We start from the raw sequence: 16,089 nt of genomic DNA, 5'->3' as shown, positions 1-16,089 counted from the left end.
TTGCGGGAAGTGTTTCCAGCTGCGCGTCATGTAGCTGGAGTCGAGTGTTTTAACAGATGTATGAAACTATACATTTTTAGACATAAGTTGTAACGGCCGCCGTTTTCTTTGTGAGTATTTATTACACGGCGTGCTGCGGGGAAAAGCCTGTTCTAACGTTTGAGTCTAAGGTTTATTTTTTAGCACCTGGCGGCTCTTTTTTACTTCTCATCCGTAAATAATCTGCTCTTTCACGTGATTCAGTTTATTTTGAAAAGTCTCAACAGGATCTTGAGCTTTATTGTGAAAGGTTTATGTGGAACATAAACAAGCGGACACGCGATGGTGTTACCGTCGTTGTTGCTAACCACAACGCATAAAAACAGGCGCTTGTCCGTCCGTAGTGTGGTTATATAAAATATAAGAGAAACAGAGAACTTTAAGAAATTAATACAGCCACTACAGTGACCATCAAGACGATAAAAAAATATTGCCGTAAACAATTTATTTTGCGACACCACGAAACAAACGATAGCGTAAATTGAAACGATAGACGTTTTTATATCGTCATCCGATATATATCGTTATATCGAACAGCACTAGGATCAAATACTAATTATTTCCCCCACTGTAGTTATATGAATATTCTGTAACAGTAAATTGACACCAGATTAAAAAGAATAAATAAATAAAATGCTGGCGGCTGCCAGTGCTACACCTCAGCCTCCATTTTCAAAGTCCTACGTCACCTCATTCTGGGGATCTTGCATTCACAAACTTGGGTGTCCACGCAACTTGCCCAATCACCTGGCAGGGTGATGACAGTACTGTTATAATACTCACTGTGATCTTCATCAGGTTTGTCTTGGCTTCTTCGACCAGTTCAGACCACACATCCTCTCCATAACCGCCCACTGATGCAGAGGCCAGCTGCTCCAGCACAAAGTCAAGCTTCACCTTATAGACAAGCTGAACAAAAACAGGAGTGCTTGTTGTATTCAGCACTGATTAGGATGACAAAATACTATAAGAAGCACCGCTCATCTAAAGCGACAACAATAGATACTGAAAACCAAAACCTCAGAAATCCAGCTAAATATATTGTGTGGTGCAAGTATAACCACTTAAAAATGACAAAGCCAATCTTCAATTATGCCTGCTGCTGAAGTGGTAGTTTAAATTTAGTCTCTGCACACACTGGCAAAACAAACAAACACGAAAAACTCCAGCACACAGACAACAGACTTATGTGTATCGGCTCTCAGTCTTAATCAGGGTCTGCATTGAAGAGCACCTGTCAGATCATTTGTCAGAGCCATGCAACGCTTCCCACCTTCATCATAAAATATTACATCTGTTTTTAATTCATAATGATCTATAAATCACAAATCTAAGCTTGTAGTTACACAAACTCAATTACCTCTAAATCCAGCTCAAATGTGATGGCAAACTTTTCAGCCTCTTCAAACATGTGTTTGTGAAGAAGCCTGCTCAGCCTAGAAATGAAGAGTAGTCACATTAAGTCAAATTACATCAACATCATATAGACTATAATGTCATAAACTTGAATTAAATTAGGTACCTGTTTTCAGGTAAAGCCTCTGTGAAGGATCGAACAACCACAGAAGCGACTGGCTCGCTTCGACTATTTGAAGAGCAAGAAAAAAGTTTAATGTTTGAACGGTAAGCAAAGGCCGATCATCACAATAAAACTCACTCAGACATAGCCTACCTCTCTGGGTTCTCACAAATCCCCTCGACTAAATAAAATGCATCCTGGAATTACAGAAAAAAAAAGGCAACCAACTTTAACATGAAGAAATCTCAACAGACAGAAATTGCAGCAGCAAAATTAATGTAACGCTTTACTTTGTGTTGACTGTTTACCATGTTTATTTTTGTGTGGACGAGACAGGAGACAAAGGAAACATCCAGAGAGTAGCAAACAGTCATAGAGGGCAGGAATCGTATTTGCAGTGAGCTGATCTGAAAAATTCAAACCCAACATAACGAGTTCAGAGCAGATCTCTGGGAAATCATCCGTTAAAGCTTCTTAAAACTGATTTGTACTTCTACCTGACTGTTGTCTTGCTTTGTCAGCATGATCATCTTCATGCTGCCTTTATCTTGGCTGTAATACACACGTGAATGAACATTTTCAAAACTGTTTTAACAAACAGTACATGTTCACAGTTACAGTATGTTGTAAAACAGTGATACGTACGCCACCATGGAGGCAGAGCCACATTCTGCAGTGAGCTGAAAGTCGTGAACGGCGAGTTCTGGCCAACAGTGAATCATGACAAGAAAGTGCAGATCCCAAAGACTCAGAACATCCTGAGACACAAGGATAGATTTCAAACTCAAATTCTGATTCCTCTAAAAGTTCGAACTGTTTTACAAAGCAGGATCTCACCTCAGTGTCGAGGATGTACAAAAGGTTATCCACCACCACCATCTTCCTTACACCTGCAAAGACACAAAAACAGCTCCTAAAATCATCACTTCTTAAATCAGCATTAGATTCAACATTTTGCTTATATAACCATGGATTTCTCTCTGTGAAACAAACGGCAGTGGATGGAGCAAAGTTTGCTTTTCTTCACGTCTGAGTTTATTGATGAGGTTGATGAAGTACTCCTGCTCGCTTTTTCCCAGTAAAGGTTTTTAATGGTGTTCACGGGAACAGTGCTGCTGTTTTGGATACTAGAAACACGTTTTCTTTCTCCCCACCTGAGCGTCACCACCTTGGTAACAGCTCTGCCTCTTTGCTCTTCACGGTGTATACCGTAAACAGACTCCGGCGCCACATTAAACTGTGGTGGCCCGTCATCACTGCTGCTGTGTTATCAGTGTTTCTGTTTCAAACTAGGGACTGTGTGAACTTAATGTTGTCACTTTTTATTCACACGCTGCTCCGAAATAAGTTTCTATTTGCAGGTCTGTTTTTAGTCACAAATGTGGGTGAAATGTTCAGGTTTACATCGTTTATTACAACAGCAGCCTACAGAGCCGTGTGCTAAATGAAGCATTGAAGCAGAATCTAATTATTCTAGTTACTCAATGAATCGTTGCAGCCCTACTTCCAAAAAAAACAAAACAACTTGGGAACTAAGAGCACTTACCCGGAATTAAGCTCCTGTCGACGGTCTGAGCAAAGCACATCTTAGCTTGATGAGGGTCCATCCTCCAGTGAGTCAAAACATTTTCTTTATCCCCCTGTCAAGATGAAAATATTGTTGTACATGATATAATGAAACGCTTGCTTTATGTTATATGAGGACTATCAAATATTTAAAATGCACTGACAAAACTGTGAGCACGAGGCAACTGATTTAGAATGACTCTGATTTAAACACATATACACAGTCATGGCCTATGTGAATGTTTTTTTGTGCAGCACAACAATGCTTCCACGCACATATTTCTAAATGAGGATCAATGAGTTCAGTGTACGCACATGGCCTCCAATTCACCAGAGCTCAGTTCTATTGAGCACCTTTGATATGCGGTAGAAAGTCACATCATGCATATGCAGCTGACAAATTTTCAGCAACTGTGTGATGTTATTATGTCACTATAGATCAGGGCCCGTATCCCTAAAGATTCTGAGAATCCTCTCAGAGAGTTCCTAACTTAACCTAAAAATTCCTTGCCAGGAGTTTTAGCTTAGAAGTGATTCCAGAACATTTTCAGTGAACTCTGAGCAAGGAATGGATGGAAAATCCTATCTTAGTGAGGAGGTGTGGTTGACCCCGTTGCTAGGTATGAGTCATCATTTCAAAAGCCGTGATTGGTTGATCCTACAAGTTTGATGGAAATGAGCTTTTGGTGATAATGAGCAAAGGATGTACCCTCAAATCAATAAACATAATTATACACTCTAATCTTATGCTGACTGTAATTGTAAATAATATTTCACATTCAAGAAAATATCTGGAAAATGAATAGTAAGCTGTAGGGGTTATAGCCTAACATTAGAATCTAAAATATGTGAAAACTTAAACTCATTACACCCTGTTCAAATAATGATTTGTGTCTTATTTGCTCATATTAATATCCTAGCTGACATATTTTGTACTTTCACTCCCATATGGACCCTGTTGAAAACGAGATGGCCTATCTCAAGAGGCTGTCCTTAATGAAGTAGAAATCACAACGTTACAAGTCCAGTGTGGTCTTAACGAGGGTAACACGGCTCAGCTTTTAGCAATGTCTGTGATTGCAGACCCAAGTCATCACTGCTGCATTGTTGCATTTTCCCGGTTGCCAAATACTTCGGGGTTGTGATTACTTTCGTCTCCGGTGTAATAGTGTTGTGGCGTCGAGTTGGTGAAGTAATTGCATCTCTAAGGAGATCCACCACAAACATGATTCCTGCACGATCCAATCTGTAGCGTCTCAATAATTCCCTGTCATCCAGTGTTTGCAGGACATCTCTCCTGCCTCTTCTGTTGGCCATTTTGTGCAGCTGCTTAGGGGAACTCCTAAGCCACTAAAAGTCCTCTTCCCTGCTCTTAGCAGATCTTGCCTTAGGAGCCCTTTTAAGCGTTAGGAATCTTGAGGAATAGCTTTTATATTAACTGGGATTGTCGTGTCACTTTTAGGGGAAATTCTAAGAAAACGTCATGACTCTGAGAATTTTCTTAGAATTTGGCCGCTAGGAGCCACTTTTTGCACAAAGATTCTTTAGGGATACGGGCCCAGATCTCTGAGGAATGTTTCCAGCACCTTGTTGAATCTGTGCCGCAAAGAATTCAAGCAGCTCTGATAGCAACAGGGGTCTAACCCAGTCCTAGCAAGGTGTACCTAATAAAATGTCCACTGTAAACTTGCCATTAAAAATGGTTTTAAACTTGCAGTATTTGGAAAAGATTTTGAGTCATTTGCCATTAAAAAGTGTAACTTTTGCTGGTATGAGACCAAAAGTAAAATGAAATACAGACAGCCGGACAGAATGACTAAAACATATCTGAAACACTATAAGGTGTTACAATCATTTCTTAAAATTCTTTCAATATGCTTCCTTTATCATGTAACACTTATCTCAGAATTGTAGCTGGAAGTCAAATTAATGAAACTTGACACTGATAGACACTGACCCCAATCATCAGGTGGACTTCATGGCCCAGACTGAACATCACTGCTGTGCTACAACCCTCCTCATGGTAATCCTTGGTGGAGTAAAAATCTATCTTGATCAAAGACTGGAGCTGAAACAGAGAAATACGTGACTATTTCTGCATTGCTGAAAGAAAAAAAATTTGCTTGTGCATAAAAAGAGCTTTTGACCTTAACTTACCTCCTTTAGAGCTCCGACATCCATTTTATCAATAGCTGGAATGACAAAGGACAGAAATCAAACAATGGCTTTGAAAAACAAACAAACAAACAAAAAACTTAGCAGATGTGGGGCACACAAGTTTTTATACCTGACTCAATTTTTGCCAAGGAAAGGTTTGTAATGTGGAAAAAACCATCCTTAATGAGAAGGAACATGTGGTACATTCCTGCCAATAATAAACACACAACATGAAAAACCCCCCAAAAACAAACAAGCAAACATAAACCTGACATGGCAGCTAGAGCACTGCTTCTACATCCATTTATATATATATATATATATATATATATATATATATATATATATATATATATATATATATCACTCTTCTCATATCACCTGAGGATGCCTTGTCTTCCTCCATGATGAGATAGCAGTAGGTTTTCTTATCTCCATTTGGTTTCTCAACCAAAGCCTTCAATTTCAGAGGATACACAACATGTTAATGATGTAACACTAAATGCATCACCAGGGTTTAGTTTTTACTGCTGCTACTGTCCTGTATACTTTAGCTTTATTATTCAGACATGCATGAGACTAGATAAGATTAGATAGGATAAGAGTTAAGGCCTTAAAGATGAAAACAACCACACACACCCGGGTTAGGAGGATCCTCTTTTGCGGAACGTAGATCAAATGAAGGTTTCCATTTCTTTCACAAACTACCAGAAACTTTCCCTTCAGGCACACGTCAATGGCGTCCACATCAGTTTCTGGAAAAGAAAACCTTTGTTTATTTATACTTTTTTTTTTAAAATGTATATTTATTTATACTTTACAGATGCCTCAAAACGATTTTCAAAGAGATTTTTATGGCTGACTTTTTATGCAGCCACACAAATGATGCTTACCAAAGTTAAGGAGCAGGAGGATGCTCTGATAGCTTTGATCAAACAGGATGACTGTCCTGTCAGCAACAATAAAACTCCAGTTTGAGCCGCTCGAGGACGTGAGATTAGGATCTGCCTGCACCTGTAAAAACCCAGGTTTACTAAACCATGCTTAAAACACTAATACAGGCCCAGGAGTCTTTGCCACAAACCCCTTGGCATGAGTGTGTGGTAAATATTTACATCAGTCACCTCATTAGCACTGGAGACTTTGACCAACGTGTCCACCTGATACAGGCCACTGCTGTTTTCCTCCCGGGACACACCATCGAAACGGACTGTATTTGTATCTTCGTTGGTCAGAAGTTCGACTTCGCTCCACAGCGCCATTTTCAGGAGCTGATATAGGAGAGGATATCTTAACTTGCCTAGCCGCAAGCTGTCATTAATCAGGTTATAATACCAATGCTAGCTATTTAGCAGAGATTTACAAATAACAATAAAATATAAGGCAAAAAATTGAATTACTTTTTTATTAAGGAGATATAACCGACAGCAACTCACCAGTTTACTGTAATACTTAAACAGTTATAGCAGAGAGAGCCGACATAACGCCACCGTGTTTAGCTTTAGAATTTGGCGGGTTGATGCAGGTTGTTAGGATTGAGTTGTTTGTGGTGATTGTTCCCAGAGTTTTGCCTGTCAGATGCAATATCATTACAGTAAAAGGTAAAAATCCAGAGCTTTCTGTTAGTTTAGGAGTAGCATCCCACGCGACACTCGGTAATCTATTATAAAATGTTCAATGCAATGTGTCTATGATCCAATATGGCTCATTTAAATGTTTAAGATAATTTGACCTGCGATTAAGAGACGCCTGAAAGGCTAAATCGAGGATAAAATCTAACAAATATACAGGCGGGGCATTGCAGGAATATCCGGCGAGTCTTTTGTGTTGCCAGGTTTGGTGATTTATGGCCGCATTTGACGCAATGCTTAAACTTTAGGACTCATATGGCCATGTTTACATTTTTACAAAAAACGTGTATTTTTTAAAGAACATAACAACAAAATAAATAAATGCAACAAGTTAAAAAAGAATAAGACAAAAAGGATTATAAGAATACGACTATATGTTTTTGTAATAAATGTTTACTGGGTGTATAACCAATGACTATATAAAAATAATTATGTCTTACAGTATTATACTATTTGTTTTTGTATTGCAGTCAAAAGTATATTATTATTATTATTATTAGTAGTAGTAGTATTTCGTTTCTTAAGTTTGGCATTTACCTGAATCGGGGAGTCAAGAAGCTACAACTGGCAACCCAGATCAGATAAACTGAGCTAGTCAAAGGGCCTCAGCAGTAAGCTACCTCTCTAGCTTTTCGTCTTCGTTCACAAAGGCAGCAAGAAAATCGAATTTAGGCACAAATATTATACTTCAATATAATGTCGGTAAGTATTGTCGTGTTATTGTAATGTCGTACGTATATGGGTTTGATAGCCACTTCGTAATTTTAGTGGAAGTTTTCGGTTGTATTCATGATATTTTTCTCTTAAAGATGGCGCCTAGCGTGTGTTAGCTTAGCGGTCGAGCTAACGATAAAATTACTCCAAATATCACTGCGGTGAAGGCATAAAGAACGAAAACGGAGAGATTTGGCTGCCGTAGATTACGTGATGGGTTTCTAGCTATTCATTTCATGTGATCACTAGAATCCACACATTTAATCCAATACAATAGCAACACAGTAGCACAAATGACTGATATGGCTAACTATGAATTAACACTGCAGTGATCCATGGTATGTCTCATCTCCTGAAATGACTGCACTTTGAAAACGGCTGTGTTTTACTCTACGTGAGCCACACAATAAAAGGCATTATATCGTGACATTTAGTGTAATACTGCAGCATTGAAGGATGTTAAATAGGTACTACAGTATGATAATAAATGCTGAGCAATACTTAAAATAAAAAGCATAAAATAAAAATAACGTTGTGCCTGTGGACTACACAGCCTTACATTCCCTCCTTACTGAAACTGCATTAATGTCTGCGACATACATATTTTGATTATCGAAAACCTTCAGAATAACAGGGAAATCTTTGTTAATTAAGGCAACTTTATGCACACTGGTGTTGCTTACATGCGTAATCAATGTCTAATGTATTTATTGGCGTTAATACATTAGACAGAAGCTCTATTTGTCTGTCCAGATCATCCTGTGCATGTTTTGAGTATCACAGAAAATCCGGGCTGTACTTTAAGGGGTTTTTAATGGCTCCAAATAGGCTTTTGAGGGTAGTTACCTATGTAATCAAGTGCTTTTATTGTATTACAGTTCTACTGTTTTGTTTTTTACTTTAGTGAAAAGCCAAAACCACATGCATTTTACTACTCAACAAACACCTGATCAGTTTTACTCATAGGCCATGAGTTATAGTAGATAACAGTTCTTTAGATGTATAAAATTTACTTAACTCCAAAGAACTTCACTAATTAGTTCCTGTTGTGATTTTGCATGTTTGTTTCAGGTGAGTGACAACGACTCTGTTGACTTGACCAGATCTGGCTCCCCAGTTCATCACAGAAAAAGACATATGGAGTCATCAAAGTCCCCCAAAAGCTCCAAACACCACCATTCACGGTCAAGGTCACGCTCCAGGGACCGAAAACGTTAGTATTCAGTTCACAAATGGCACAAAAAAATGTCACATATGTTCGAGCTATAATACAAAATTTTGTTACATTCCCAGTTTAGAGGTAACCTAGACAAAAAAAGATTGGAAGCACAAAACAAAAACAATAAACTAAAGTTTCTGATGATCCCTAGTAGTGGTGGGCAATTTAGTCTCAACATTACCAAATTTGCTAAGAGTTAATCACACATGTGAAATCTGGTCTACTTTACACACTGGCTTCATCTGGCTTGATCATCTTGTCAGACTAACAAATTTAATCTGAAATATGCTCTGCTTTTACAGGTGACAGAAAGTACAGACGCAGTCGCAGCAGGAGCAAAGAGGTAATTAATATCTTTGTTTCTATAGTTAGAAACGCATTTGATGTGATTTTAAGGACCCTAAGTTATATTCCTTGTTAGTTGTAAGTCAAGGTGAGTATGTTTTCTTAGGTCAAACAAATTATAATAGCCAAAATTAAGAAGTGAAATAAATGGCGATGGGCTTGCTCACGTGGAAAGGGTCTTTTTTTTTTTCTTTTCTTTTCTTACCCTCGTTGTGCTCTGATTTCTCAAAGGAAGCTTTTGTCCTTGGTGATCTGTCATTGTTTGTAACCATTGTAAATGGTGAAGACTAGTTTTTCTCCTTTTTATTTTTTGTTAAATCCTGTGTGGAGATCACATGATAACATTTCTACAATAAATCATACTCAGCGTGCTAATGCACGAAGAGACTGAACAGAAGACCCTGCTGACATAGCAAAATAATATGCCTACTACTGGGACAGGTAACTATCTGCCATTCAAACTCCTCTTTGTCACACATTATGAGTAGAAAATTGGATTAACTGTTGCATCTCTTGCAGCTGGGGATGGGCATAATTAATCTAATTAAACTGAAATTGAATCCAAACACGATCAAATGTGTGGGTGTAAGGAGTAAGTTGGATGCCCGAACCTACATCAGCCTTTCAGCGGGCACAAACTAATTTGGTTTGCGCTCAGTTTTTGTCATCAAATTGGGGGGAAAAAATCTCCTTAAAGTGTTTCCTCCTCCTAGCTTATTGAATAAAATGACAACTTGCTGGTCCCTGTTTGCCCACACTTACACTTCTCTAAGTTCTCTAAGAATGACATTCTGTAATTTTTATGGAAGTGGGTTTGAAATGACAAGGTTTTATTCAGCTTGTCAATTTTATTACATACCTTATGGTCTAAGCCATGGTACTAACTCTTTTTGTTGCACTATTTTCCTGAAAGAGACAACTTCTTCTTAAAACAGGCACGAAAGAGGGACTCTGAGAAGCCATCAAAATCACACAGAAAAACAGATGAACCGCAAGACCAAGAGAGACTTTCGGCAGAGAACGGAGAGGAACGTTCCAGGCGCAAGGACAGGAAGTCTTCAAAGGGCCGGAGCATGTCCAGGTCACACTCCAGAGAGAGGTCAGTCTGCTCAGTAAAGTAAGACTGCAGCAGGTCTCCATACTTATGACAAAGAAAAATGCAAATTGATTAGAATTGCTAGCTGTAGCTTCTGGATGACCTGAGTCATTTATCAAACTTTGAGAAGAAAAACGTGCCAAGAAATACAGAAATGCCTGCATTTGTTTCATGTCATTAATGTTGCTTTCAGACGGCATCACAGCAGAAGTAGGGACAAGCGGCGATCAAGATCACGCAGCCGAGACAAGAAGAAGAAGGCCAGGTCTCGCTCGGGTTCAAGGACCAAACATCGTCACCATAGCAGAAGTCGCAGTAAGAGCAGGTGGGCTCAGCTGAAATCGCGCCGTTTCTTATGCCAATGAAGTGCTTTTGAACTTTTGTCTTAGATTTTACATGTCATTAACCCTTTAAGACCGGTCGGAGCGGGCACGCTCCGTTTTGCGTAACTATTTTTAAATCCCTGTAGAACTGCTAGCGCAATATTTTTTTTTTTTGCATATGAAACGGGGGAGTTGTACTTACATCTTATGCCATCAGCTTGCTCTAGGTCACAGTTTCCATCCACATATAGCTTTGCATAAAACTGGTGTTTTTAAAAGTCATGTTTAACTTTATGCTTTTCTGTATAGTTTCCGGGATGCTTAGAACTCAAATTGCACTGCTGGAAATAGTTTTGGTTTGTTTTTTGCAAATTTGCATTATAATATATATTTACGTTTTTCCTGCAGTATGTAAAAATTGGTGTATCTCAAAAATAAAACTATGAAGATACTCAAAATAAATTTCCTGTGGTGGGAAACTATTTTGTGCAACTTTTTGTATTTACAGTTTTGAGGGATAAACCTCTTAAATTTCTCTAACTAGAAATGTTTATTTAAAAAATATATATAAATTAAATTTTTTTGTAGTTTATTGCACTTTTTTTGCAATTTATGCAGTTACTATGCACTTATTGCATACATATTATTAAGATTTGGGCTATAATGGTTGTATTGATGTATAGCAACTTGAAATTCTCCAGCATGTAAAAATATAAAGATAAGCTCTGGCAGACTTGGTTCTTTGCTAAGTCTTAAAGGGTTAAGAGTATGTTAGTTGGCTGACTTTGTTTTTGGTTTGTTTTCTATCTCCAGGGAGCATAAGAAAAGGACTGAAAAGGTGCGCAGGAAGAGCCGAAGCAGGACTCCTAGTCCACCCGCCTTCCGAGGCCGAAACACAGCCATGGATGCTCAAGAGGCCCTAGCAAGAAGGTAAGAAAACGGCTGACGGGAAATGTAGACCTTTGATGTTTGGCTTTAAACCTGTGATTAAAAAAAAATAGATTTAAAGCGCAGCCCAATAAGTAAGGCTTTTGTTACTGAATCTCAGGTGCAAGTTTAATATCGCAGTTTGTGGTTACAGTCAAGCTTCTCATTCATGTTGCACTTTTTACTAATGTTGTTCATAAAAGTCTAAAATGATGATGGCTGGTTTCAGCATTCATGGTTCCAACAAAAGGCGCTAACTTTGGTAGCAGAAAGTGAGCTTAGAGAAGCTTTAGCTTCATCAGATCACTATCAGATGTGCAGGAAGACATTAAATGGAGTTTAAATCTTGCTGGGTCATGATGGAGTTTGATATGCAGAAACTCAAAGGTAGTTACATTATCTAGAATAGAATAGAATAATCCTTTAATTGTCCCACAAGGGGAAATTTGGTTGTAACAGCAGCCAGAAAGACACATATACAACAAACAGGACACAGAACAGAAACATACACAATTTTTCTTACATATTTACTAGGGGTGCAACGATACACAAAATTCACGGTTCGGTTCGATACTTTGGTGTCACGGTAAGCTTTTCTTTGGCTGTCACTTCTTTACCCTGACCTGTCTTATTTGGCTCAGCAGAACTAAAATATATATCCTGCTGCTTTTACACACGCACTCACATAAGCTCAGCGATTCTCTGCGCGATCAACCTCTCACATGTTTAAGCTTGCTGCGGGAGATTTCACTTGTCATGTTTGCATAGTAAGCTAACGATTAATAAGACGATGTCAGAGGAATTGGTGCACAAATTATCATCACTCACAGATCAGTGCTGTCGCTCTCTATACACAGTTCGCACGATTGCAAAGTGAAAGCAAAAAAACAAGCGCAAATTCAAACGCGATTTCAATATGTCACATATTGACAGTGGCTCACCGATGCCAATGACATAATTACCCAGCTACATTTCTGAAAGAATGCAAAAGCATTGACATATATTTTTCCTTCCTACAATAGCCCGACGGGCAGGGCAGAGAGAGATTTTGGTAGCCCGACTGAAAAAATCGCTAGCCCCGGGACGTCGGGCTAGCGATATTGCAAGCCCTTTATCTGATTGAGGAATCACTCATCTTTGGAAAAGAGAGTTTATTACAGAGAAATGTCTCTTTCCAAAATAAAAGCTATACTATCTGCTTCTTCTGGGCTATATTCTCAGCAGCATAAGGAGAATCATGTGCTAACAGCTGTCTAAATGACTCGGCTAAAGTTAGTAGCATGCTTGTTGCTTTTTGTCTTTGCACTAGGATGATGTCGGCGTAAATGTGCAGTCATATTCGTTGTGTTCCCACTAGTGCTTTCAGGTTAATCTCGTTGAAATGACCTTAACGCCACAACATGGCAAATCTCCGTTAACGAGCTACCGCCGATCGCCCCGTGCATGGGGCTAGACAGCCAACACGTTAACGAGCTAACTGCGCTAACACACTAGTTCCCACCCATGTAATTGAGCATTGCATGGCACATCCAACATACTGTTTTACTTTAGTCCATGACTCGCTTACCTTCAGGGTCATACGTCACATGAAAACCAAAATAATTCCAAACGCCAGATCTGAATGAGAGTGGGGGAGGTCCATGTTGCAAGGAGAGCTTAACTTCTGTCTTGCTAGCTTGCCCTGCGCTCTTCCTTCTGACTATGCTGTCTGTGTTGAGCGCTCAGTGGATCTGCGCTCGACAGTGCAGCCTAGGCGGAGTAGTCGAACACAGATTCACTGAGCGCTCAACACAGACAGCATCGTCAGAAGGAAAGTTGATAAAATAAATTACAAATGTTGTATTGTTCGATACATATGCGTACCGAACCGAAAGCACTGTATCGAACGGTTCAATATCGATACGAATATCGTTGCACCCCTAATATTTACATAAAGGACAATGGTTACTATAAAGAGTGTACTGTACAGTTATTAAATTAAATAAAATTTTAAAAAATCTGTAAATAGGATTAAATTCATTAAGTGAGACCAGCTCCTTAAGTTCCTGATGCAACCCTAAAGCGAATTGTGTCTCCTCCTGAGATTAAACTGGGAATCTATTATTTGTTAGGCAAATGGAGCCCCTGGTTAAACACACTGGCCTTTTTGGTAGCATCAACACTCCCTCTAGTGGTGTACAGTATGGCTCTAAGTTGGAAAAGTATCCTGGTGTCTTTTTACCATTATGGTTTACGTGTAGGTCAAGATCTTTTGTTCATTTAACCCAAAATGGTCTCCACTCTTCTTTCCAGGCTGGAGAGAGCAAAGAAACTGCAGGAGCAGAAGGAGAAGGAAATGTTTGAGAAACAGCAGCAGCAACAACAGGAGATCGCTGCAGGTGAGAAGTGCTAACTGTGCACAAAGTAGAAACTTTAGCGCCTGAATCAATTTTATTCAATTTTATTTATATAGTGCCAAATCACAACAACAGTCGCCTCAAGGCGATTTATATTGTAAGGTAGACCCTACAATTATACATACGAGTCAAGATTCAGTTCATCAGGATGGTCTGTGTTTTGTTTTGTTTTGTTTTTTTTTTCTTTTCTTTTTGTTTTGGTTTTTTTCCTGCCAGCAGCAGCTGCTGCAGCAGCTGTCTCAAACCCCGCCCTCAACGTCGCGGCTCTCCTGGCCTCTGGGACGCAGGTCACACCTCAGATCGCCATGGCAGCACAGATGGCAGCCCTACAAGCAAAGACGCTGGCAGAGACTGGTATTGCTGTTCCCAGCTACTATAACCCATCCGCTGTAAACCCCACGAAGTTTGCAGAGCAGGAGAAGAAGAGGAAAATGCTATGGCAGGGAAAGAAGGATGGGGTAAGAGCTGGTTTATTTATTTATTTTCTTCTTCTTTAACTTTTGAAAAGATGCCATATTTATCATGTTTTCTTTTGACTTTGTTTTGGGGGTTCTTTTCTTTTCTTTTCTAAGGAGAAGTCCCAAACAGCCGAGTTGTGGGAGAAGCTTAACTTTGGAAACAAGGACCAAAATGTTAAATTTCGCAAACTGATGGGTATTAAAGTAAGTAGAGCTGTTAATTTTATCAGCTTTTTGTACCAAATCCACAACTTGCAACTTTCTTTTTTTTTTTTGTTAAGCTACAACTTGTCAAATTTAAACCAAATGTTTTGCCTCTGCAGGGCGATGATGATGTGGAAGCTGCCAAACCACTGAACGATGATGGGATGAAGACACTTCAGAAGCAGGAGGAGATGTTTAGGAACCTCGATGTTCAGTATGAGATGGCTCGCTCTCAGACGCACACTCAGAGAGGAATGGGCCTCGGCTTTTCCTCCTCGTTCTCACGTGGGATGGATTCCATGTAGTGCCAAACTTGGCTGTTGTCGCCACTCTCCTGATCATACAGGACTCCCAATTCATTGCTAGCCCTCAAGCTTGCATGGATGTTGCTCTGAACATGTAATTTATTTAAAGGCAAAGGTCTCACATATTGGAACATTGTAAATATCCAGTTGCTGAGTTTGTCTCAGTGTTTATTAATCTGTACATCTCTGGAAGAGGAGGCATCATTTTGATGGGCTGATGCTGGATAAAAGTACATATGTTTTGAATAATGTAACTTTTAAAAAAAACAACAACTCATATTGATGTGATTGTTTGAACATAAACTGAATATGTGGTTCAAGTGGACACTGTTTACATCAATTTAGCAAAAGGTCTGAGGTCAAAGTAGCATAATCAGAATCCTTTAGTTTGTCTTCTCCTGACTGGCAGAAACGACTTATATAAAACACAGTGTGTATTTTCTGTATTAGAGGCTGGGTTGTAATACACACGGTCTTCTGAAAGGTCCTGCAGAGAGATGAGCCGGGAAGAGTAAATGTGTTTCAAATGTTCTTTAAATAATCTAGTTTTGTGTCTTAAAAAGTTTTTATAACACATCACAGCAATTCATTTTATGTGATATGGGTGGGTCATAACATGCTTAAGATTAAGGGGATGCTGGGAAAGTAACAGTACTTACAATAACCAGTGTTTTCTATTTATTACTGTCTTAATCCACCCTGATTTGTTTATATTTTGCTTCCAAGGAGCCACTTAAAGCTCTTGAGGATTTCTCAACGTCTTTTAAAGATTTCTTTGGACACTGGTTGCTTTTTCACTCATTTTCAATCCAGGCCTTGTACCCAACCATTTTCAGAGGATTGTCTTTTTATTGTGAAGCCACTTAACTCTCCAAGCATAACAAACTGCGTAGAAATGTTGCTACGGGAATAGGGACTGTAAATTAAGTAATAAAATGACTCATTTTGACTGCACACAAAACAGAAACAAATACATGTGCTGGAAAAATACACAGTACAACTGCATTAATGAGAAAAAATATATAAAACCAAATTAATATGAATTTCCATGAGATCAGGTTTTTTGGTGAGTGTTTTAAAATGTAAACCACTATTTTTTTTTAAAGTAGAATAAAAGGGTGAGAAATTTAGAAATTAACTTTCATTTTTTGATTATTTATCAAACATAAATGCTGTACATTACTGGAGAA

At 38.9% G+C, this 16,089-nt stretch overlaps 2 protein-coding genes across 5 annotated transcripts in view; one reads left to right on the top strand and one right to left on the bottom strand.

Annotated features, from left to right (window-relative positions):
- kntc1 (kinetochore associated 1) overlaps nt 1-7,079 on the bottom strand; it is a 28,152-nt gene extending 21,073 nt beyond the window's left edge. For 2 of the 3 annotated variants that reach the window (XM_082554140.1, XM_082554142.1), the window contains exons 1-17: nt 6,718-7,079; nt 6,406-6,552; nt 6,175-6,295; nt 5,921-6,036; nt 5,663-5,738; nt 5,412-5,489; nt 5,282-5,316; nt 5,082-5,192; nt 3,105-3,198; nt 2,396-2,448; nt 2,204-2,316; nt 2,056-2,110; nt 1,867-1,965; nt 1,712-1,755; nt 1,562-1,624; nt 1,400-1,475; nt 823-948 (exon numbers count right to left, since the gene is read on the bottom strand). In XM_082554140.1, coding sequence (XP_082410266.1) covers nt 823-948; nt 1,400-1,475; nt 1,562-1,624; nt 1,712-1,755; nt 1,867-1,965; nt 2,056-2,110; nt 2,204-2,316; nt 2,396-2,448; nt 3,105-3,198; nt 5,082-5,192; nt 5,282-5,316; nt 5,412-5,489; nt 5,663-5,738; nt 5,921-6,036; nt 6,175-6,295; nt 6,406-6,543 — 1,398 coding nt within the window. In that variant the 5' untranslated portion in view covers nt 6,544-6,552; nt 6,718-7,079. Of the gene's footprint in view, nt 1-822; nt 949-1,399; nt 1,476-1,561; nt 1,625-1,711; nt 1,756-1,866; nt 1,966-2,055; nt 2,111-2,203; nt 2,317-2,395; nt 2,449-3,104; nt 3,199-5,081; nt 5,193-5,281; nt 5,317-5,411; nt 5,490-5,662; nt 5,739-5,920; nt 6,037-6,174; nt 6,296-6,405; nt 6,582-6,717 lie in introns of all 3 variants that reach the window. The other variant, XM_082554141.1, reaches the window with a different exon arrangement.
- Nucleotides 7,080-7,482: 403 nt separating this feature from the next.
- Nucleotides 7,483-15,684, top strand: rsrc2 (arginine/serine-rich coiled-coil 2). 2 transcript variants are annotated; one of them, XM_082553839.1, is made up of 10 exons: nt 7,483-7,614; nt 8,698-8,839; nt 9,148-9,188; nt 10,126-10,289; nt 10,480-10,611; nt 11,423-11,539; nt 13,829-13,914; nt 14,155-14,390; nt 14,505-14,594; nt 14,714-15,684. In XM_082553839.1, the coding sequence occupies exons 1-10, from the start codon at nt 7,609-7,611 to the stop codon at nt 14,897-14,899; spliced, it is 1,200 nt and encodes a 399-aa protein (XP_082409965.1). In that variant the 5' UTR covers nt 7,483-7,608; the 3' UTR covers nt 14,900-15,684. The 2 variants fall into 2 exon arrangements, with proteins under 2 accessions (XP_082409965.1, XP_082409964.1); XM_082553838.1 differs by having other exon boundaries at nt 14,152-14,390.
- The last annotated feature ends 405 nt before the right edge of the window (nt 15,685-16,089 follow it).

The sequence above is a fragment of the Aulonocara stuartgranti genome, assembly GCF_965226115.1.
Source record: "Aulonocara stuartgranti genome assembly, chromosome: 12".
In the NCBI taxonomy this organism is placed as follows: Eukaryota; Metazoa; Chordata; class Actinopteri; order Cichliformes; family Cichlidae; genus Aulonocara; species Aulonocara stuartgranti.
This window is presented reverse-complemented; position numbering and strand designations above follow the sequence as displayed.

Coding starts and splice junctions, on each gene's coding strand:
- rsrc2 (XM_082553838.1), top strand. Junction 9,189..10,125: donor GTCGCAGCAGGAGCAAAGAG/GTAATTAATATC, acceptor TTCTTAAAACAG/GCACGAAAGAGGGACTCTGA. Junction 14,595..14,713: donor GCAAACTGATGGGTATTAAA/GTAAGTAGAGCT, acceptor TTGCCTCTGCAG/GGCGATGATGATGTGGAAGC.